The sequence below is a fragment of the Antedon bifida genome, chromosome 9, assembly GCF_963402885.1.
Source record: "Antedon bifida chromosome 9, ecAntBifi1.1, whole genome shotgun sequence".
NCBI lineage: Eukaryota > Metazoa > Echinodermata > Crinoidea > Comatulida > Antedonidae > Antedon > Antedon bifida.
In genome coordinates this window covers 20,570,285-20,595,316 of record NC_136234.1, presented here as the reverse complement: position 1 = coordinate 20,595,316, position 25,032 = coordinate 20,570,285, and the positions used below count along the sequence as shown (strand labels likewise).

Sequence of the window (25,032 nt, the reverse complement as noted above, 5' to 3'; positions counted from 1 at the left end):
TCTCAATCCACCCAGTATGGCGTCATCCTTAATCAGCCAAGGTACGTCAGAAGTTCAACAATGATCACAACTATGATATAACTAAAGTTTTTAGGTTCTTATGAATGAAATTGCAATAGAAAGGGGTAATTTATTCAGAAGATTTTATATTTTGGAAATGCAAGTCTTTAAGATATTGGATGAACAGAGTTTGTAGGAAGAATAACAAATGATAAAATCTAAACTGTTTTACAATAAAGTGAAAATCTTGAATATGAATCATTCAACAGGGAGTCCGTGTTTTAAAACCAAATAAAATATGTTGCTGATAGGGATAGGAGTGAGGAAGAAACTTGTGTAATTTGTAAATTCTACAAAACTAAAACAACAATCACAGAGTTGTAGCTTCTACAAAAATTAAAGCGTCAATTTATTTTGTTATTAATTTTAATTGGAGAGCGACTATAAAGACAGGTAATAGTTAACAGTTAATGACTATACTGATTAATTGCTGTAAACAATCTTAGTATGTTATTTTGCATTACCATACTATATCTATTTATGTTTACGTACTACTATGAATTACAGTTATCTTTGCATCAAGGAGTTTATTAGATGTTTTCCTAAACTACTTTAAGACCAATTCAGTTCTGTGTATAGTTTAGTTATAAAAAAAAAGTATGGTTCAAATAAAAAAATATTCATATCAAACATGTACTTCACTTTCTACAACATTATTCCTTCTTTTAGTTTATTGATTACACTTCAAAATATACAAAATAATGTAGCAATAATATTTATACTATTTCACACAAGCAAAAAATCCTCCTGCATGTGGAATTTTCAAAACAAAATAATATATTTTATCCCATTGTGTGTTAAGTGGAAATAACAATTGTTTAGTAAAAATGTGAAAACAAAAATAATTATTTAGTAGGTGTAAACAATATTAATAATAATATAAAGCAAAATATTAATAATATATGATTTTTTAAATATATTTTTAGTGTGGAAATGTTTTAACAAAATATTTCAGTTTCCTTAGTGAACAATGTGAATATACTGTAGAATCGGAAATTTGAATATAATTCAAACATATGATAAACATCATGCATGGAATATGTAATGTGTTAGAGAGTTAATAAAAAACAAAAATAAAACAAAAATAATATTAAATAAAAATTAATATTTAAATAAAAATTAATATTAAAATAAAAATTGATATTAAAATAAAAATTAATAATATTAAATTTATATTAATATTATTAAAATAAAAATTAATAATATTAAAAATATTAATAATTATGAAACGGTGATGTATGTGTTTGTTAGAGCACTCTTATAAACAATTTGAATAAAGAAGACTTGATCACTCAAGATTAGAACACCATGCATCATACTGTAATATAAAGTATATTATAAGAAATAAATGAATGTTTTTCTTGCTGCTTATGATTATGTAAAAACTACCAGATCAATCTCTATAACTACAGTAAACATTCAAAGACCAGCAGAGTGATGAAAAGAGAACAACAATACGTTGAATTTATATGCAATACGGTAGAACCCTTCATTTGGGATATCCCTCCTTGGGGACATCCTTATTCTCGAGAAATGAAGGATGTAAACACACTAAACACCTCATAACATAATGTATTGAGTATTAAGAGCTGAGGTTCAGATAAAAATCCAGCCTCATCTGTAATAATTATAGCCCATATCTCTAAATATACCATTTTAGGTTTTTAAAATATTTCCTTACTGGTAAAATTGTAAGTGAGCCTTAAAATCAAATTATACTGCAGTTAGTGGCAACTCTTTGGTAATAATAAGTATCATGGTACAGTGGCAGAATCAGGCTTTAAACTCAGGAACCCAAATAGGTTTGTAAAATGTAAAAATGTATACGCATTTCTTATGTTTATTCCATTTCTAGTAGAAATTTGCGTTATTCAGTACTATGGTACATACAAATTCAACAAAGGTTGTATCTCTTTTCTTTTCATACTATTTTATAACCACACCAACAATGTACAAAAATGACATCACACAAAAAGCCTAGCAACAAGATATAAACAAAGCATCGCAGGGAATGATATTAGGTCCAATATGTGTGAATTGTGTGGCACCACTTACGGCTTGTAGACGTTTCCTAGTCTCGTCAACGGCTCGCGCCATTTCTTCCTTTCTTCGCTGTAGGTACTAATACATCACACAATAATTATGATGCAGACAAAATGAATAACATAAACCCTCTATTGTACTGTACTACTTTTACTTCCATAGCCCTACCCAAGCCTACTATCTACAGGATGACATGACATGCCCCAGAATAGCATATACTTATTGACAAAATCCCAGTCTTATTTCTGTAACTAACACTTATAAAGCGCTGCACATGGTTCCCATTAGCTGACAATATATACAAATAATGAATGTTTATGAGTGCAATGGTACAGATATTTTCATGAGGTGAAAATAGAACTTGTTTTTTTTCTCAAACAATAACAAAACAATAAAAACACAAACATAATAAATAACAGCCAGAACATGAGAGAGGGCACCCCAAAAGTGAACTAAATCACTGTCGGGTGGGGACCCATGTCTTCTTTTACCGAATGCAATTATTTATTCCATTGCATGAATATAAAAACATGTGGGACAGTAGTTCTGCTGGTTCAACAGTTTTTACTTATGTACAGTTGTGCTGACCTTACATTGTTTCATATTAGTAAAACATAATGTGCTTAAAATAAAATGTAGAACATAATATTACGTTACTGTATGTCATATAATAGTAATTTATATTAGTAATACATACCTCGCCTGTGTTTACTGGTATGTGAAAGTTGATTGAAACAGGTTCGATCCGTCCTCTATGAATAAATTATACAAATATTGTGGAAATTATTTTATAGAAAATAGGACTGTTGAAGCTAGGCTCTGGACAGCTTCAAGTTACTTCTCAAAACTCACTTGTTCTTGTGTTTTTGACAGTGCCATTGGAATAGTGCAAACAATAAACATTATCATGTACCTTATATTACTATGTTGAGCTTTTGACAAGAACTTTGATGACAAGCTCAGTCTTCCTGGGAAATCTAACCCACTGGCGAATTGGGCTTCAAATTGGGCTTCAAGTTGCTCCATACACTTCCCAAACAATGCTTTCTCCTTGAATATATAATTCTTTTTTAGGAACTTCTGATCATCCTCGTCATCCGGTGTCTGAGGGCTGTCTTTATCTCCATTCACTTCAATATTGTTGGATGGTGATGATTCCTGACTCTCATCTTCGTCTTCTTCCTCCTCGTCATCCTCATCATCAGAGTTGTCAGCAATACCACCTATAATAATGACATGTATTGTATTCTGCTTATAATCACAATATAATGACATTTAAAAAAAAACATTCCTAATACAGAACATAGTTATTTTCAATCTATCAACTTGAAGTAAATTGAGTTTTAACAGTAATGAAGAACAAAAGGTAACAAACAAATTGTTTCCTAATAATGTAATTCTTAACTGTAATTTTTTTTTTTTAACAATCTAAATTTTATGCCTTTTGGATGTGTTTTCTACTATTTTTGCCATGTTGTTTGGGATGTTTGTTACATTCTTATGTTTCTTTTACCTAAACCTAATTATGTGATATATAAACTAAATACAGAATGTATGTAATGTAACTATTGGTCAGATCTTTCTTTTACCTGTGTCTTGGTCTCCTTCTGTTTTCTCCTCTCGTGAACTTTTCCGTGATTTTCTTCCAATAAATGATGTCTCTGTTACTTGAAAAGTTGCACTAAAGAAAATAATAATTATTATATATAAAAAGTATTAATCCAAAGGAATAAAGAAACTGACCGGGGCGTCTGCACCAGAGTTCTTTATGGTGTATACCCCCATGTGTGTCTGAGACTTACTAGGTGATGAGAAACGGGGTAAACTTACCTGTCTTGTGCAGATGATGTGTCACCAATAGTAGGATAGATAATTATGGATGTCTCATTCTCATCATCATCATCATCCTCCTCTTCATCTTCCACTGCAAAGAACTGTTTCTCCTGTTCTTCCAAACTCTCCAGCAACAGTGCTTGATCGTCAAGAGATGACGCTGGTTGCCACTGGCTGCTGCCAGAGGTGGCATCATACTGCATGCTAGAATCACTTCCTCTGGATACAGTAACATTGCTGTTTGTCTATTAGTAGATTGATTCATATTAAAAAATAAACAGCATATCAAAAGACTAAATCAAGTTTTAAAAAAAGAAAAGAAATGAAATACAATAATTAAAACTAGAAACTAGAAATTTAAAACATACAGTAGGACATTTTACATATGGTATCGGATCAAAAGCTGTACTGTATGTATGGATTGTGTAAAATTCATGTTTATCTTCAATTTTAATTATCTATTGTAAAAATGAACATAATTTATAAGGAATGGGTGTGATGGTAACCATTTACCTGTAGTTCGTGATGTTGTAGACCAAGCACTTGTTCGGCAGGTTGAAATTCTTCATCCTTAATATCTAATTCCTAATAAACAATCAATTTTACAACAATTATTGTAAAAATAATTTAAGTATTCTTACCCTATATGTTGGATGCATTAAAAAAAAAGAGAACTTTTTGAAGTGTCCCGATTTTTCATTTTTCCAATGTGATGTGGTAAATATGATACAGGTTCACATGTAACACTGTATCACAGAATGTTCCCATGATACTGCACACACATACTGTTCTAAATCCAGGTGGTTTACAATACTAATTATTATTATTGTGTTATGAATGATAGTTATTGATACAAATAACAAATTCATTACCTCATCGTCATTCCCATTTTTATAGTCTTCATCCTAAAAAACAAAACAAAATTTGTTTTATTAATATTTTTTTTACCAATTTTCTTTACAATTATTTGTTTTATTTACTTTAGTTACCATTATTATTCAGAAATAGCTGCCAAGGAAGAATTTGGACAAATCATAAATGTATTACATAACAGACAATTTTTAAAAAACAATTACACACAGCTAATCTATTAATATTTCTCAAATCAACATAATTTAATTAAACAATTACAGAAGTGATACAACAAGCAGTAAAGCAATATGTTACATTATACAGTAATAGAGTTGTTAGTTAGCAAACAAAAACAAGACAGTATATTAGTATGCAACTGAAACTAAGGTTCTTCTTCCATATTTTACACTTACAGTAATAATATTCATACGAAGCATTCACTCTTTCCACTGAGCAATACTACAGCTTAATTTATTTTACCATCTTAAGGCAAATTAATTAACAATTAATGTTTACTTTAAAATTTATTTGATTACCAGTTAAAGCCGGGGCACTGTAACTTATAGTCTTAAAATTGGAACGTTTTGAAGGCGTTTCTCATCCATAGTTCTAAAAGCGGAACTTAAGTATTATCAGATACAACATATTTTGTGATGAATAGGGAGTTACCCAGGTGTTTTGGTCTAATACGAAACCAAAGATAAAGGAAGACATTAAATTAATCAAGAACTGTAAAGGAACAATGTAACAAAAGTAATGGCAATATACAATGAACACTACAAACAAAATGCAAGCTGATATTTATTAATATGGGTTTAAATAGCAATGTTAATATAATAAGATAATGATTAAAGCATAGCAAACACTCAAATATTATTACAACATGGTACAAAATATGCTGGTTCATCAAAATACTGTATGTGGTTTAGAATAGATATACTATCTTCACACTGTATGTAGTAAAGTGAATGCAGAATAGATGTTATGGACGGATTTTCAGGTGAATTAATTTGTTTCAATGGCACCACAAAAGATTATTTTAGTCAGATCTAATTTTCAAAAATGTGTTGAATATTGAGAGATAATGTTCTCATAAAAATGACACAGCAACAGGAAAACAAACAAAAAAGACCAAACAATGAATATGCCACTCTTCACATAGTCACTCTTTATATGTTGAGCTTTTTAAAACCAACTTTAAAACGCTGTTTCACAAACATTTTCAAAGTGACATAACATAAAAAGCACACTTCAACACAAATCACATTTAACACCTAGTTGTTACCTTCTTAACTATTTGCTGTGGAAGTACTGGGACAGGATCGTTACACTTTTTTGCTAATTGAGACTAAAATGAAGAAAACCAAGCAATGTGTATTTATATGAATTTTATACTGTTAGAATAGCACACTCACAATGTTACAATGTAATGTAAATTATTTCAATTGTAACAAAGAAATTATAAATTCTGATATATGCTGGAGGTCTATTTTAAAATTAGCCCTAAACCAAAGTTATCTGATAAAGTACTTTGAAGATAAGTATATTATTTATCATTTGATAAACGTATGAGGGGCTATATAATATAATTAGTATGTGTTAGCTATAAAAGATATATACATAACAGCAGCTTTATGATCAAGTTCTGGGGTATAGTTTAAGTTTGGCTGAGTTGAAAATTAGGACTCCTTTTGGTCTCCCAGATTTCACTATTATCATTACTGTGTGGTTTAGAGTATATGCCTTTAAAATATGTATAAAACCAATATATATTTTCATGAGTATCATTATTCATACTTACAGATATGTTAGTGATGATAACATACCATGAGTCAAACCTTAGGTTGTGTGCATGGGGTGCAGCATGCTGATATATACCATAAGCCAGCCATTTCAAATAATTAAAATATTACTTACAGTAAGTAAGCTGTTTAAGAATTCACTCACTTGATCAGATATACTGTCAGGCTCTACAGTGTATCGCCTTCGATCTAAGAACAAGACAATATTATTTTATTTGATTTGAAGGCAGAACACTAACTTTTAAAAGAATAATACAATCAATTCTCTAATACTCCAATAAAGGAAACCTCTGGGCTGGCCTATATCTGGTTTCCTAGAAATTCTGGTATTCTGAATGTGTTTTCAGTGGTCAATAAGAATTTGGGACCTTTTTAAAAATATCATATCACTACCGTATTTGGGTAAATTACATTTTTTGACACATAAAGTTTGATAGTGTAGATAGAGCTTGAGAAAAGTCTAGTTATGGAAGAGTATCCAGTTTTCAGAGAGTCTGGTTTGGAGTGTCAACTGTACTTTAATTGTAATGATTGATATGTTTTCCTTACCCATACAGTCATCCAGATTCAATAAAATGCTTTCATTAATGTCCGACTTGACCTTGAATCCCTTGTCTAGCCTCTGAGCCCAGCGACCTTTCGGTTGTGATGGACTGATGTATGTGCTGGGGCTAGCCTGGTCATCTTGTCCCATCACCTACAAATTGTCACATAAAATATATTATTGGCAGAAGCTTTCCTAGTCTCTGTACAAATCTAAATCTTAGTATAACTTCTAAAAAGTGGACAGTAGCTAAAGTGAAGTGGTTTTGTGGTAAAGAAACTTGTTTACAAATTTTAAGATCACTGTTTACCTGTTTCTTTGCCCATGATGGTAGTTGTCCAACACTGAAGCGATAGTCAGGAGAACTTTCCGCTAATAAAAATTGCAATTTTCAAAAATTAAACCAGTGTAATGCAATGCTATTCTAATCTAGAATTAACGCCTTATATTGTAAGGTCTTTCAAAAATTATTCTCAATACTTGAAAACAGATATCCAGTATACACATATAGGCCTACATTGTGTGCAACTTTAAAGAGCTCATCTTCCATGATAAATAGGGTAACTGGTAGGGTAATAGGTTCTGGTTAAATTCCAGCCACTGTAGCTACTACAGAAGTAGAGTCTGCTGTACTGATCTGAATTCATCTGTACCCAGTATAGCACTGTTTGAGCTGCAAAGGGAGTATCACAACATGAAGACGATGCAAAGATTTTAAAATATGAGAACTCACTAACCTTTCAGTTCTGCTGTTCTGTTATGTTGTAATTTAATTTCCGATGACAGTAACGACTCAGTTGCTGGTTGAAATAACGTATCATCCACAACAATGGAACTACGGTTATTTCTTTTGGTGGCATTTAGTACTTGGTTTGGAAGACTTGCTGGTGGTACAATATATGTTTCCCTCCTTAAAAGTAAATGAATAACATATTTAAATTCTTTAACACCTCATTTCTCAGGCAGTCTTATGGTATCATCAGAGAATATTATTATGCTATAATCTTAGGAACCACAGTGGAAATAAGTTGCGTTTTGTACTTTTCTGTGTTTTTATCCTTGTTTGATCCACTTGATCAACAGAATGAATAAATAAATAAAAAAATCATCAGACCTGTAGTAATGGTTTCGTATGGCATCAAATTTTGACAAAAGTGTTCATATTAAGTAGGTTTGAGACTGGAATGATTGATAATAATTTAACTAATAATTTTGTTTTAAAAGATGCTCATGGGATTACCTTTCCACTATCATCTTTGGTATTGGATTTTTCAATGCTTCAATCTCGGCAAATCTAGATTTCATTGAGTAGGTCATTCCCCATGGCAGTTTCCACACAAATATACACCTATGAGTAGAAAGACCAAGGAGCTATAAAATTAGCAATTGGATCTCAAACAAATAAATAATATTTAGTGTTAAACTGTTATATAAATGTTAAACATTGTGCTGATAAATGATTATTAAAAGAGTAAAAACTACACTCACCCATCTCCTGACACCGAATATAGATGTTTATAATCATTGGAAAACTTTATACCCGTTACCAATTCTAAATGAAAAAGTTTAAACTTTATAAGCACAATCACTGTTGTTGAATAAATGAACAAATTTATCAATAAAAATAAACATGACAATTATTTTAGAAAATAATAAGTAAAAACTGGCTCAACGTCCCATCTGTTCAGTACAAACTTATAATAGTAAAGCATCTTTATTAGGCCAAAAAAAATAATCTTCTTAAAAGTAAAATATATTGATATGACATTAAAAAGAAATAAAAATTCATGCAAATGTCAAAACTGTACGTTTTAACCAATAATATATTTGTTATTTGATGATAAAAGCCAGGAAACATGACTGGTATTGATCAAGTACAGTATATGTTTCATCCTTGAACTTGAGATTAATTAATTAATATCTGACACTAATTAATTAATGGAAACTAATCAACCACAAATTAACAATTGTATATTTTTGTCATGCTTATGGTAAACGATATAAATTACATCTGAGTAAACTAAACCAAACAAGAGGCAAGATCAATGGGACAAAATCAAGGTACAAAGCACAGCACAATGCTATGGGTTAAACAATGTGAACACGATATGTATGATCTGTTATTGCTCAGTAACAGATGTACGAGAGATAGTTATAACACGCATAAATTATTATTTACTGGAAAAATATTATTTGAATTTCTTAAAAATAAATTTTCACTAAAAAAGTAGTAAATAATTTAATGAATTTTTTTCAAAATAAATAATTTTATTTATAAAATGTGATTGACATTTCTTTCAAGTTTAAAAAAAAAAAATTTATTTGATATTCAAAATGGTTGAAACAGCAAAAATGTTTTTTTAACTAACCTGCATGGCCAACCATAGTCGCCAAACATTCACCGCTATTGAAGTCAAAAATTGCAATTGATTTGTCCGAGCAACTGGTGACAGCGTACAATCCCGAAGGATCAATTTCAACACGGATTAATGTGCCATCTTCTGCTAAGGCCCCTTTGTACGAATTTCTTATTTTTCCAGTTGCTAAATGGTGTATCCTGGGTTACGAAAAGAAAAAATATTATTATTCTACTATGCTAGTAAGAAGTTTTACAATTAAAGACTGAATAGGTGCCACGGAGTGGTGAATGTGTATGTAGTGTATGCAACCTGTTTTTTTTAGCTATGCAGTGTAAAAGGCTAATTGTTTGTTGTCGGAGTTTATTCTTTAGTAACAACTAAACAAATTAAACCAACTTTTATTAATTTTCTTCTTTTCAACATTAAATATAAACATATATGAGCCAAATAAATAGTTGTGTTGTGACGGTTGTGATGTCATCGGCTAAGGTCAAGTGTCCACCGCACGGAAACAGGTCATTCCGCTGATGAGGTGTAAATATTTCATACTTGTATTTTGTTTTGATCAAAAGTTTAACTATTTATTTGATATACATCATCAACACAGATGAGTCTTCAAACTATGAGCCACGGGGTCAACCTACCTTACAGTCCTGTCTTGACATGCAGTGACAACATACTTAGCGGTGGGATCTATGGCTAGGTCATGAAACGTAGCTTTACAAACGATATGATGACTACGAGAAAAGTGTAAACTAGGTTCCTAAAATATAACAATACATAAAGATAGTTTATTTAATGTTGGTTTAAAACTAATGTCAAACAGAATGATTAAACCAGAAATCAGGTCTGGTCTGAGTAAGTTGCTGACGTGCTGTTGGTATTGCATCAGATGACAGTTTTTTATTTTGTTGAACTTATTGTTTATTACTGTACAAAGCGAAACTACTATTAACAGTAATTGTAAAATACTTTTTATATGAAGCCTATTGAGTAAAAATTGCTGTACCTCAACTGCTTTTCTACACATCAATGCCTTATCTGCTCCTGAACTTATCAGATTCAACTGCCCATTCACATCTATACAAAATAATAATAGTAATAATTATGAGCCTTTTTTGATTGATAACTTGTACAATTAGTACGCAGGATGTTTCACTTTCGGTTCACTTCTTCCCCTTCCACCACCCAAAGAATCACCAGCAGTGCTTCTATTTTGGCAAGCATGAAACAGCATACACACATAGTCGTTTTTTTGGTGTTTCACACCAATGATAACCCACTAAGTCCTTAGACTTGATTCCGGTGGTAAATTGGGCAGTACACTGCAAGACGATCCCCTGCTCTTTTCAAAGTGTGTACAGCATTTTTTAACATGCATGTGAGCCATGTTGCACACAGGACCAACAGCTTAACGTCTCATCTGAAAGACGGTGCGATATCTACATGTATTCCTGCCAGTTGGAATATACGGAGAGCGACGATGGTTGTTTTGAGAGCATGGACTAGATCAAGTACCAATGAAAAGTAAAACTTATTTAAGAAAGAAAACCTGTGTAATCTGTGCCTACCAAAATATGCTTAGATGTGAAAATATTGTATCAGTCTAATATCAATTTATAAAGAAAATAGATAAAAATAAGAAAATAATCTATAATCCAAAAATCTTCCATAATTTTATATAAGAATATAAATTGAATGAAATATGTCCTACCAGCAAACGATACAGCCGTTATCGAGGATGAGTGGTCATCAAGCGTTTCGACCAATGAATAATCATCTTCTAAGTTGAATACATGAACAAGACGATCACGACTTGACGATGCTAATAAACTATGACCTGAAACAAATATTTATATTGATAATTATGAATGTATACATAAATTAATTTGATTAAAAATGTTGGATCATCATGACCCTCATAAAAAATGTAAATATACAGTTAGCTCCATCTCTCAATACCAGACATATTTCGGTTCATCCAAGAAATGTTTGGTTTTCCAAGAAGTATGGTTGTACAATATGCAATTTCAGCATTTAAAGTTTTATTTTGAAAGCATTTTTTCAAAGAGATAATGTGAGAGTGTTTGATACAATATAGCAATGACATAATGTTATGAGAAGTAAAATATTTGCTTTATATAAACTAAGCCTTTCTAAAAAAATTTAATAATAACTTGAATTACAGGTAAGTACATAATTTGTAAATAAATGAATATACTGACTACAATCTACTGAGAGTTCTAAAAAGAAAAGAAGAATTTAAATTTATAGGACGTTACTCCTGTATGTACAGTAGATATATAAAAAAGTGTCACTATCAACTTGAAAACAGTAAAGACAAATTAGCATAGGCATTGCAATTAGTAAACTAAACTTTGATGTTTCTCTTAAAAGTTATCACTAAATGATAACCATGTGTTGAGGTTTCCATCCCAAGGCACTTGTCAACAAATCCCAGGGTACAGCTAAAAGGAAATTCAATTTATGAAACATTTCCCAAGCATTCACATGGCTATTTGGAATGCATCATTGCTGTATAAAAGATTGTGTGTGCTGAGACCTAGTGTGAGATTTGAATATTCTGTATACCTTAGAGACAAACACAGCAATTAACTGACACTCTTCAAATAATAACAGTATATTAGCTACCCTTAACAAAATTACTGTTTGAAATGTGAAAAGTTTAGTTATGAACAGTAACTAGATCATACAGAATAGCATTATGGCATTAAGATTTCATTGTCTTATGAACAGTATTCTTAATGTAGTTAGTACAGAGCCATAAAGAGATACCTATCTAAAAACAATGTTTGTCATTCATTATAAAAAATTAATACAAACAAATGTTTACATCCTGTCACTAGGTTGATTCTGTGTGGGCATATAAGATTTATAAATAGAAGACCAAGGATATCAGAGTATTTGCAGTTGTCGCCACGATGGAAATATATAATGTTGTATCCGTCTGGAAAAAGAGCATTCAGGAAATTTATAAATGTAAAATCTTACTTATTACTTACTTATTACTTATTTTTCCAAGGCCAGTACAACTAAATCTTTTTTTTATTTTAAGAAATGCGTAAATGATGGTTTTTTGTCAAAATTTAGTGTGCTAACTAGCAAATATACTGCATCACTCAGAGTAATGAATGATCTAATATGAGAATACCGAAAGGTGCAAAATATTCCCATGTAAAATATCAGTGACACACAGAATGCACTGTGTGTAGTCATCATCTATTCTGTATACCTTATATAACATTGAATCATAATTTAATTTCAAAAAGACATTAATGAAATATTATCACGTATTGCAAATCATGCATGTTATGCTTGGAAGCAGTCTAGACTTAAACAGTACTTATGACAAAAAGGGGGCAATATATACTTTATGTGTCATTCGAAGCATGTAATCTAATAAAATATATATTTCTTTTTGACCGATTTTAAGAAAATGTTTGCAATGTATTTGAAACTGTATTGTTAAGTTGAAAATCCATTTTGATGGTATATAATAGGTAGCAAGAATCAGAATTGATGAAGCTAAATAAAAACAAGTCAACCAATATTATCCTCCTGCAGTGGAGTACCAGGAGATTATAATGTCCTACACTATCAAACAAGTTTGACAAAAAAGTTTGATGTGCCGAAATATGGTAGTGATATGCACAAATATGGTAATGACATGACATCATCATGTCCGTATATGGGCATATCACATTTTTTTGTCACATAAAGTTTAGAATAGAGTAGATTAGAGTAGACAGAGCTTTCCAGTAAGTTGTTTCCTACCTGTTTCTGCCTTTGAATAACTCAAACAAAGCACTTCAGAATCATGTGCTTCAATACACTTGACCTCTTGCATCAGAACCAGGTCATGGACTCGTATATTACCAGAGCGGTCACCTGACGCTAGGTGCTGTCCGTCTGAGGTTATGCATAGGCAACGTACCCCATTCTTCCCCTCGTCTGTGTCTGGTTTTATGTCCGTTAGGTGGGTTTTCTCTTCATCAACATAAACTATTTTCATCAACTCCTGTTGTAAATGTATGAGAACAGTGTTATGAATATTCAAAGATTGTTATTGGGTAAGAAATAATGAATATTTATAAGTTGTTCTTGTGGGTAAGAAGTCATGAATATTCATAAGTTGTTTATGGGTATGTGGGTCATTCACCTTTAACCATGATGAGGGCCTCAATTGGCTAATTTGATAAAGTAGTTTGGAGGGCACAATTTTAGTCACTTACCATTACGCCAATAATACCCATTACGTCACTGGTGTATTCTAAGAGAATAGATAGAATAGAACCAAACAAATTGGCACAGGCACACCCAGACAAGAATACTCCATACTTACATTACTATATACATTCTTCTTAAATACATCATTGCTATTAGTGTGGTTAAGGTTCCAAACTCGTATCGTATCATCGGAAGAACACGTAATAAACGAACCCGGTGGTAACGTATCCTTCTGATGTTTGCCTAAGGTGGGGTACAACTCTACGCCCCATATACAAGAGCTGTGGTATAATGATGACCACTGTTTACCGACCATTTTAACATCGTGGATATCCCAAATATACACACTGTGGTCACGATAAACACAAGTTAACTGCAAAAGAAATGATATAATTACATATTCATTAATGAGCTTTTTTTAATGATTACAAAAATGTTCAATATGGTAAAATCTTTTAAGAATTTATTTTGATATAGGAAAATAGCATACTAATATTTTAATATATTTAATTAATTTAAGAGTTGGGGTGTGGGAGGGCCTATGACGTAGTGAAACATAGCCTCCTTAACAATACCAAGGTGATAAAAAACAATGTTAATGTGAGGGAATAACCTGGGACTTGCACACAGGTGTAGACGACACATACAACAACTTCTTCTCCACTTTGTGTTAAGTGCTGCCACCAAACGACATTCAATTGTCTGTCTTATTTTAATCCAGATGAAATACTTTTTATATATTTTTTGTTCAATAAAATAAATACTACTAAACTACTACTTTATTACCTTTTTATTATAATCATCAACTTTGAGTGCAATGGCATCTGGGTAATTTGCATCATCTCTATGAATGGACAGGTGGCTAAAAGAAAATAAATTAAGAATGTAAGGTCTTGTTCACACTAGAGAGTGATTCTAAGATGTCAAATGGGAATGCCTTTTCAAACGAACAGATGTTATATTTTATTGTGAGATACTCAACCAGGTGAAAGTCCACACAGGAATTTCATTCAAGACCCAAGTGAAGAAATACACATTACTTTATTTACTCTCAATATCTCTAATAATAATCTTCACAACATTGATGTTGTTACTTTATTATTCATTATGTCTCCTAAGCTGAGGTAATCATACAGTAAAACTCCTCCATTGGGACACTCCTATTCGGGGGCACACTAAAAAAGGGAAACTTTCTTTGAAAACAATAACGTTTACATAGCACTACAGCCAACGCCTTTACGGGGTACACCTCTATTAAGAGGACATTTTGTTGGGCTCTGACGGTGTTCTATTGTAGTATTAAAGAGAAAGTTCAAAAATTTATTTTTTTTCAAGACTTTATTTGATATTCCATAAACAAAAATTCTTGATACTATGATGCTTTATAATCAATTATGTATTGATACAAACATCTATAAATATAACTATTAGTAATCCAACAGGGAGAAAATATAAGGCGTCAAAGATAATCTATATATTACGACTAATAATTACTTCCACATTTATGTTTAAATAATATTTCTGATGCCAGGTTGTGCCATTATCTGAATTATACATCGCTAGCCTAGTCATTGTTTGATTTTGTAAACATATTGGAACTGATGTTTGCAGCCATAGGAATAAAAGTATATATATTAAGCTAGGAAGCTGATTCTAAATCAGGTGTATCTTTGCCGTTTGATTGGTTGATTATGTATCACATGCTGTGCATTATTTAGATCCATCTTCAAGATTAGGCATTCCATTGCACATCCAGGTGGTACATTACACATTCAGGTGTTTGTAAACATTTGGAGAATTTTCTGTAACTTGGGGTGGGGTTTTTAATCATCACTAGAATATGGCCATTCCAATATTAATGTTTAGTATGCCACTTTCAATAACATCTTGTGCGCATACTTTAGTCCATACTTTGTGTGTTGCCTCACAACTTTTACACACATTTACATTTCTGTATCTGAAAATAATATTTCATGAATAGTTGTCACTCTGAAGAAAGTGCTCGTGAAATGAGCACTGAAACTGTCAGTCAGGTCAGTTACTAATTTTGGCTTGTCAAAATAGAATTTTATAATACCGGTAATAATATTTCATGACACTATATTACCAATCAATGCAATGCTATATAAATAAAGATTTTGTTTCATACAAAGCACACTATAAGGCACTGCCACCAGACTTACATATATTTTAAAGCAATTATGCACAAATATCTCCTACTGTATACTATCAGCTATGCTAATTGGCTAAATTACCATCATGTTTTCTGTGCATTGACAAAGCTCATCATAAATTTTGAACACATTCTTAAAAGTTATCCCTTAAAACATTAAAATGATGTTTTTTTCTTTTGTCTTTCATTGGAACAACCCACCTTTATCCTTCCCCCCACCCCCCTTCTTTTTTCATTACTTCTTATTACATACAAATTGACACCATTAATGTGAATGAATGTGTTAAATTTAATGAAATTGTACAAAATGATGTAGAGCCTTTATCGATGGAACAATCCTAATCTATTTCTGACCAATTTAAGGGGGAGGAATGCAAACTTGACAGCTAAACAACATTTAAACAATCCTCTACCTGCAATTGCCTATTATTAAAGGCTTTGCACTCAAGAAGCCCACTAAAAATACTAGAGCAGTATGATCTTTTCACTCACACCCTTTGGACATATCCATCTTAAACTATCTCCTGCACTTAGCATACTTTAATTTAACAGTACCAGGACAATGGTCTTGGCATGCGCAATATTTTGTATCAGATTCTACATTTCTGCTTTTGCTTTTTCGAAAATGACTTCCAAACTTACCACCAGTCTGGACACTCTGTGACATTAATATCAACCTCATCTGATCTATTGCAAATTACAATTATGATTTATCATGAAATAAGTGTACCAAACAAATGTCCATGGATTTTAAAAAAGAAGACATACAGTACAGTAATATTCGTCTTTCAACAAGTATGACAATGTCAGGATTAAATTTTATACCGTAACTTTTACACAGTGGTTTGAATTATCCCTTTTCTTGTTAATGGCGTGTCACACTTGGCAGTTCTAATTTAAATTGTTAATCTTTAGCCAACTTTTAATTTTCCTGTGTATTTTGAATGATTCACTGTCACGCAAATACATTTAAATTTGAATTATCAGAAATTTGTTTTAAAGATTATTCTCAACCATACTTTATTTCCTTTTGAAACACATCATGCATTACAAACTTACAATATACTAATATTTGTGTTTGTTTTATCAATATGTATGATATGTGAAAAAAAGGTATAAATTTGCATTATTCGATGAGTTCACTTTGACCATAATGTTGCAAGATGTTGATATAATTTTATTCAATCTTTCAATTATATTTCTAAATGGAGGAAATAGCACTCATCAACTACACAAAACCTCTCAACCTATAAAATTGTTTTTGTGGATCTTGTAAAATAACAGAAGCATAAAATTAAATGATTACAACCTAATACGACCTATTAAAATCATTTCTTATGCAAAGAGAAAAGGTTACTCAGATTAAATAAACAATATTTTATTTTTAAAAAAAAGAATGTTACAATATTAATCATTTCCCATCTCAATATGTTTTCAAACGTTCTCACAATTATTCACTTAATATTTCCTACACTTGTCAGCATAATCAAATTTACCACTTCAAACATTCTTTCATCAAATTAAGCTCAGCCCTTCATTTTACCGTTTTTAGGCCCTGGGCCCCCATCCCTCACCCCCTATTTAAAACAAAATCCTGGATCTGCAACTGCATATTTCCAGTGGACACATACTGCGAACGATTCCTCTACAGTTGCTTTATTATTACTAGGCCTAGACTTATTTGGTAAAGTTGAACATGCGAGTCCTAAATTACAGTACACCCGTGTAAAATGTGTGAGCTTAATACAAGCTGTTATACAGGATGTTTTCTGTCATAGATCAAAAACTTCCTGATCAGTGATAGAACATATGTTTCATGTACATCACAAGCTGTTTTAGTAAGGTTCAGAACATTAGGTAACTTGAACAAAATATATCATAAAATATTAAAAACCTTGTTATTTACCTTGGATCTATTCCATCAGACACATTGACACCAAGGCAATGTGGACGGGGTAACGTTGCAACAAAATGAAGGGTAGAAGCATCAAAACAACGAACAACACCATCATTGCAGCCAACAAACAAATGCTCTTCTGTTGCATATAAACTGTTTGCACTTGATACCTGATGCAAGGAAAATCAATTAGTTTTTTTAATTAACAATTAAACAGGGTGTTATGTAATGATCTGTTTTTATTGAAGGAGGAGGAAGGAACAGTTTTCTCTGAGACCAGTTTTGATAGTTTGTTTATAAACAAGTTTCGCATACTAAAATAAAACCATTTCTCAAAACCATAGCCACTTTGACAACTCACAACATAGGTAAAGCACTAATGAATCAAGGTCATCTATATTTTCTAATTAAAAAAACAGACTGCCAAAGGTGGTACACTGGGTACATTTATTACATACAACATTTGCTGGTGAATACTTATTAGAAACCGTACTTTAGGACTCCCTATTCAGAGGACACCCAATTAAGGGGAATATTTCCCATTAAACGAAAAGGGGAATATGTTTTAGCACTACAGTCAATAAGGGGAAACTTTGTTGAGGTCCCAAAGAGTTCTGTACTGTGCTTCTGTACTTCAACAAGTTTTTATTGAATGGTAATTGACACAGGATGGCTTTAAGGTTCATTAGAATTGTAGTAAATTGATTTGGTTGGAAGTTGGTTGGTTTACTTACCCTCAATTCTACCCACTTGTCCAACAAACGTCTTTCATTAAATTCACACAGCAAGCCTGATGTAGTTACGCAGTATGTTTTGTTGCTGTTCTCACCCAGGCCACACGCTACATCAGTAAAGAAGTTATTCCTCTGCTCTCCTAGGATACCAGCCCGGCCTAACAGAGGAAGTGCTTCTCGTGTCTGAGACACAAAAGGTAAAAAGGGATAATAAATAAAGCCTGGTTATAGTTCAATTGTAATTATAGTTAGAGTGAACTTAGTAAAGAAAATAACTGCCAACAATCATTCTACTAGCTGTTGATGGGTGAGGGGAAGGTGTATTGGTGCCTGGGATATGAGTGTGCCTGCGGCTGATGAATGTGGCCGGCTGAGATGACAAGTGATACGAGGTAATGAGTGAAGGTGTAGGGTAGTAGGTGTAAACAAATAAAGATTGCCAATAAAGCTGATAGAATATTAAATAATATTTGGTAAATAACATTTTTTAAATAGTATCCCAGCTATAACCCGAATTGTGAAGGAAAAACATGAATACCTTTTTATTTCTTAATAATCGAAACAAATCCAAACACTCATATTACCACTTACTTTACGTTTTGAAGAAAGATACCAAAATTTCACATTGCGGTTACCAACAGTTACAAAGTAACTTCCATTTTCAGCAAAAGATATAGCTTTAACCTAGAAAAGGTATAATGATCATGACAAAGTGACATGTATTGTAATAGCTTAGCAAGCACTAAGTTTTAAACATTGAATGCACCAATGCTAAAATATGAATAAAACTTAAATTTTTACACAATCATTGTTCCAACAGACAAGCAATAATTACATAATCTCAAAGCTGGGAATGGAAACCGTACATTTTTTTTTAAATCGGTGCCATTATTGGACTACTCAGTTCTTTAAAAAATGTTTACCAGATTCACTGAATAATGTCTAAGAATCTTGGAAATGGTCAAATACATTGAATTATCAATATCTGTTTATTCGAAGTTCCACTTGTTTTATTCTATTACCATTTAAATAAATTAGAAAACAAATTTAATATTGTTATATTTTTATAAAAGAAATTCTATTTTCAAATTGCAATAAACACTTAAATAAAGTCACACCAAAATGTAACTTATCCATCTAGCAATACAGAGTGAGTATATACAAAACCTTTGCTACAAATGTAACAAGTATAATGAATAAATAATATTGTTGTAACCTGGCTGCATTCTTTAAACTCACTGCTGTTGCCTATTGAAACATTACTGATTGACAAAGAATGTGAAGCATACAAGAAGCCTTGTTGTATTGTTAATTTGCTTACGCCATAATTTACAATCATTATGGACAGAATTATTAAAGTACAGTATTCCATACTAAATAACATTTGGTCAGTGTACACTGGGTCACTAATCACTGTCACTGTTTTTAATTCCTTAAATAACTGTTTAAAGCCACAGAATATTGAGGCTGTATTATTTGTAGAATAAAACAAACTCATTTAAAAAAGAATATTTTTGTAATATTTTGACAGAATACTATGGCTTAATTTGTTTGTATAGAACTTAGAAGTATACTATAATTATTGAATCTAAAGTATCTATGTTTAAATAGTTTAATCATGGAGGTAAACCTCCATGGTTTAATTGTCATCAAAGAATCTGTTCCCTATGTCAACCTCCTACAGTAATGAATCTTTCCACCCACCCATTGTTTAGTATCATTGCCTTATTTGTAGCTAATAATAATATGGTAGCCCTAATACTTCACTGTCTGCCTAAAATCTGCGAATTACAGAAACCGAGTCTGAAATAGTATCTGTTCATTACACAATAACATCTTGAATAACCACTACTTATTTCCCTCTTAACCTTCAGAAAAGCAATTCAATGTTCAAGATTTTAATACTTGTATGAAGTATTGAGTTAAAATCTCTGTATACAGGTAGTTGGAATCTACTGTCTTATGTGTACTGAAATGGCATTAAACCAGCAAAATGTGTGAATTAGCAAAATTACTTACTGTACTACCACTTAATATAATTTTTTTTATAAGTTAAAAACAACAAATGAGTAGGCCAACTACTATTTGACAATGCAATTTGTATCTATTATATAAATAAATAATGTTGCATAATATAGTACATACCTTGGATGAGATTTTGCCAGACGCCACAAGGCCTACTCCCCTCCAATCCCACACATTCACTGTCTTGTCATGCTGCTCACCAACAGACACAACATACTTGCCATTCGGTGAAAAAGCCTATAAAATAAATAGCAACGTTAAATTTAAATTAATTAAAAAATCATGTGATGAACCCATGTCAGACAAAAAAAAATTGTTGAATTTTAATTTTTTTTTAAATAATTAAAAGAATTGATATAATGTAAACTTGATTATTTAAATCATTATTTAAAAATAAATATTTTAAATATAAATAAAATTTTCTTTTATTAATAATAATTTATTTATATGAAATCTAAATTTTCTAGTAAAGTACAGTTCTATAAATTTAAAAACATTAGGACAGTGGAATAAAATTAAATCATTATACCATTTGCATTGAAACAAATCAAGATATAAATAAAAGATAAATTTCACAATTATTTGTTGCACCAATAATTCTTTTCAAGAAATCTCCTAGGGCGTAATGTGGATATGAAAGCGTGTAACTACAAGTCCTGACAGCTTGTCTCTATTGTATTGAATATAAACGATCAACATTGTCTAGGTTGGAGATCAGGAGAATGGCCAGGAAATTGTATAAAAGGTGAAGTGAAATATATCGCTGATGATATTATTCCACCCAATTGTTAAGGAGCTTGAGGCAGGTGTATTAATGAATTATTCATTTACTTTTTAATTATTTCACATTATTATCTGAAATTTTATTAAAAATGATATTGTTGAATATTTAATAGATTGTTGTTTGATTGATTAATATTTTGTTTTTATATTTATAAGATGAGCAATGTAATTTCTCTTTAAAAATGAATAAAGATTACAAAAATAATTTTCCACTTCTTTGTGTAAGATATTAGTGTTCATGGCAACAATCGTTTCAAATAATTAATTTATTCCGTATCTGCGCAGTTTTAATCCCAGATTGCCAAATTCCAATTAGTCAAATTTCGGTAATATTCAATTCAATAAAAATGAGCTCAAATTGCCACATATGCGAATGTTTTCATAGTTAGGGGGGGGGGAGAGGGCACCCTCATTAAAGAGACAATTTGTTAGGCCCTGAAGGTCTCCACTTTAATAGGGGTCCATATGCCTGAATAAAAATAGGACTCCTCCCAATAACTGTCATTCAAACACTACTTACAACGCATGTAATTGCAAACTTGTGACTGTGGAATTCCACCACTTGTGTTTTTTCCTCCACATCCCATATCCTGACAGCTGGCCGATGTCCACTCTGTGGAGAAATGAAATAGTATTGAGAATTAAAATACAAAGTAACCAGATTTCCTACAGGTTTCATGTGAGGTAACAACTCTAACCCTAACTTGTGCAATCAAGAGACAGGAATAAACATGGTGTGCTGTGTCTTTGTGACATCATTAAACTAAAACTGTACTGTCATGTACTGTAGGCCGTGAGATTAAAATGGAAAAAGGAGGTATATCATGACCAACTTTAATTGGTCCATACAATTAGTTAAATCAAATAGAATTTAGGCAAAATTGATGGTGGGGAACATTTATAGTTGTTTTGAATTGAATCTATTGAATGTTGGAACTTGTACAGTATACTGTAGACTAGTTTGTCTATATTGCTATAACTTCACATTTGCATAAGAAGAAGTGAAATTCCCTTTATCTTTTTACAACCAATAATTGGTGAACTTTGTATACCTATTTATAATGCCTAGATTAGTTTAGATCAGAGACATATTCCATTGGGCTTAGGCTGGATATTGACGCCATAATCCTTAGATTGGTTTAGATTAGTTTAGGTCAATTCCTTTAGTGAGTTGACAGCAACAAAATAGTACTAAATATATCACTGATGCAGTCTCCATATTATATTCAGAACTAATGTAAAGACCTCCATTTACACTTTTGGATTGTGCTAAATTTGTCCCAGCTTGCTTTAACTATTAAGCAAAGTGGAAACATTTACGCAGTTGACGTTTTGAACATTTGACTGTTACATGAACTCTTATACTGAGGGTAGACATTTGCATTACTTGCAAATGTAAATAAAAAGTGATAATATTTTGCCCTTTTTCAGGCCAGGCTTCTAAATATAAATGGATGTACACAGTACTTAATAAATAAATTGTTTTTTTTCAATCTGATTTTAACTGTCACTCTGTCAGTGTACTGCATCTGTAGTGTGATGACTGTGTTTATCTACCATAACACACAACAGCAGGTGAATTCATCAATGATGGGTACATTGGTGTGATTGTGCTAAATGAAGGAGGACAGAGTCACCTAATACCAAAGTTTTCTACCCAGCCTAAGCTAATTTGAAGGCCTTCCACCCAGCTTCAACTCAACAAAGCACCCACCCAATGAACCAAGAAGATACCTTCAATGTACTGTTTACTTTCCCAAATTCAGCTCAACTTATTTAAAAGATTCAACAAAAATTGTATGTATTGCTTGCCATAATATCAGTAAATCGAACTACTGTACACCAATAATTGAACCTAGGACCGAGAAAATTAAATCAAAAGCACAATATGGCTCACAGACACCTTCACTTGATTTCCCAGCAGGAAATACCCTACAGGCTTTCCTATGATTTTCATATTTGTTATGCAAAGTTATACAGATTCTTACCTCTCCTGTGACCAAATGTTTACCATCTGCTGAGAAGGCCAATGTTTTAATAGTTTTCCTGTTCATAAAATAAGTCATAATAAATAATGTTTCATAACCTCAATAATGTACAGAACAATTTCTTGAGTATAACTTTCAACAATTGAAAAAATTCTCTTTACTCGGTAAATAATAAATTAATTAATTTTCAGAAGTAAATTTTTTTATTCAATATGTGCCCCTTCCATTTTGTGAATTTGTTGAAGGCTATGGTATGAAAACAAGGCTTTTTTTTTATTTTTCTTTTCACAAAGTAACAGTTTTAAACAGCATTCGGTGCTGTAATTTATAAACTAGATTAGTACTATACATCGCCCAAAATTGCAAAATGTTTACAATGTAAACATTTAATAATTTACTGTGCATTGGAACTAAACAACACATAAGCACATGATGTAACATTATCAAATGTATTGTTAAGGATACATTTGTATACATGTGACTTACTTTGAGTTATTAATTATAAATGACTGTCTATTTTTCCTTGGATTAAACAATACCACAGCACATCTGAAAGAATAAATCATAAATAATGTATTAATATTTTGATGCATCTGAAAGAATAAATCATAAATAATGTATTAAATTGTGATGCTCTGGAGCCTTGTCTGTCAATTTAATTGAAGCGACATTTTTAGATCTGAGATTTAACCATTGTTTCCCAGTGTACTGCAGGCTGTGTATTAAAGCACCATTACTTTACAGTTTACAAGGTACAGTGACTGTCAGTCTACTTCATTCAATGTTTAATTTTATCTAATTTAAGGCTAGTTCACAGTAGCAACTTTAAATTGGTCTTAAAACATGTATACAATAGCTCAAAATTAAATATTTTTTAAAATCCTAATATTTTAATAATTGCATTAATACTAATAATTAAATAACTGTAAAACATGAATTTGATTAAATTCTAATCAAGTATTAAACTGACAAATAAAACAAAATATATCATATTTAATAAAATTGACATTTAGTAGCAGAACAGCTATCGAGTATCCTTTATGATGAAGTCACCCATAAAAGTACTGTTATTAGTACTAGGCCTATACCTCACACTCACAGTGCACATGTCAACAGAAACAATTTCTGTTTTGATGTAAACCAACCACAAGCATATTTGATTACTTGTGTACTGTAATTGAAAGCCTTACATTTTATAAAATGTCTTTGAAAGTTTGTTTACACTTTTTTGTAATCATTGTTGAAATGTAATTGAAATGTTTTTCATAAAAACATGGTACAGTATCTACAGTACTATGGTAAAAATAGACTTTCAATATAGTTTTTTTTTTTTTAAAGCTGAGCCTTTAAATGATATCTGCCTCTTGATCAACAGTAGGTAGAAATAATTGAGCCAAACATGTCAACAATATTATTAAACCAAAGAGGCTAGATTAAAAAGCATCATCCATGACGACAGGGGGCTACAGTAAAAACATTGTTTAATTATTATTAAGGTTGGACAATTTTAAAGTACTCTACTAATAAGTAATAGACACCAAAACTATTACCAAATATTATACAATAATGTCTACAGAATTGCGTATGTTATTAACAATAAGGGTGGATAAAAAAATTATCAACAATTTTACAGGAAACATTCTACTGTATATCAAAAGGTCTGGATAACAGTCAGCAGGTTTGAGGTGGT

At 31.4% G+C, this 25,032-nt stretch overlaps 2 protein-coding genes across 5 annotated transcripts in view; one reads left to right on the top strand and one right to left on the bottom strand.

Annotated features, from left to right (window-relative positions):
• LOC144851934 (uncharacterized) overlaps positions 1-25,032 on the top strand; it is a 55,322-nt gene that overhangs the window by 17,216 nt on the left and 13,074 nt on the right. The gene's annotated exons all lie outside the window — the stretch shown is intronic.
• The window catches only part of LOC144851925 (uncharacterized), a 39,165-nt gene that overhangs the window by 5,818 nt on the left and 8,315 nt on the right, over positions 1-25,032 (bottom strand). For 2 of the 4 annotated variants that reach the window (XM_078709587.1, XM_078709586.1), the window contains exons 4-31: positions 23,829-23,891; positions 23,343-23,400; positions 21,875-21,967; positions 20,692-20,808; positions 19,138-19,230; positions 18,547-18,729; positions 17,822-17,982; positions 14,529-14,604; positions 13,858-14,115; positions 13,290-13,533; positions 11,209-11,334; positions 10,504-10,574; positions 10,139-10,257; positions 9,504-9,691; positions 8,623-8,686; positions 8,375-8,482; positions 7,872-8,044; positions 7,445-7,506; positions 7,140-7,287; positions 6,736-6,779; positions 6,074-6,136; positions 4,809-4,841; positions 4,450-4,521; positions 3,934-4,181; positions 3,693-3,784; positions 3,017-3,326; positions 2,801-2,855; positions 2,116-2,181 (exon numbers count right to left, since the gene is read on the bottom strand). In XM_078709587.1, coding sequence (XP_078565713.1) covers positions 2,116-2,181; positions 2,801-2,855; positions 3,017-3,326; positions 3,693-3,784; positions 3,934-4,181; positions 4,450-4,521; positions 4,809-4,841; positions 6,074-6,136; positions 6,736-6,779; positions 7,140-7,287; positions 7,445-7,506; positions 7,872-8,044; positions 8,375-8,482; positions 8,623-8,686; positions 9,504-9,691; positions 10,139-10,257; positions 10,504-10,574; positions 11,209-11,334; positions 13,290-13,533; positions 13,858-14,115; positions 14,529-14,604; positions 17,822-17,982; positions 18,547-18,729; positions 19,138-19,230; positions 20,692-20,808; positions 21,875-21,967; positions 23,343-23,400; positions 23,829-23,891 — 3,388 coding nt within the window. Of the gene's footprint in view, positions 1-2,115; positions 2,182-2,800; positions 2,856-3,016; positions 3,327-3,692; positions 3,785-3,933; positions 4,182-4,449; positions 4,522-4,808; positions 4,842-6,073; positions 6,137-6,705; positions 6,780-7,139; positions 7,288-7,444; positions 7,507-7,871; positions 8,045-8,374; positions 8,483-8,622; positions 8,687-9,503; positions 9,692-10,138; positions 10,258-10,503; positions 10,575-11,208; positions 11,335-13,289; positions 13,534-13,857; positions 14,116-14,528; positions 14,605-17,821; positions 17,983-18,546; positions 18,730-19,137; positions 19,231-20,691; positions 20,809-21,874; positions 21,968-23,342; positions 23,401-23,828; positions 23,892-25,032 lie in introns of all 4 variants that reach the window. The other 2 variants (XM_078709588.1, XM_078709589.1) reach the window with 2 other exon arrangements.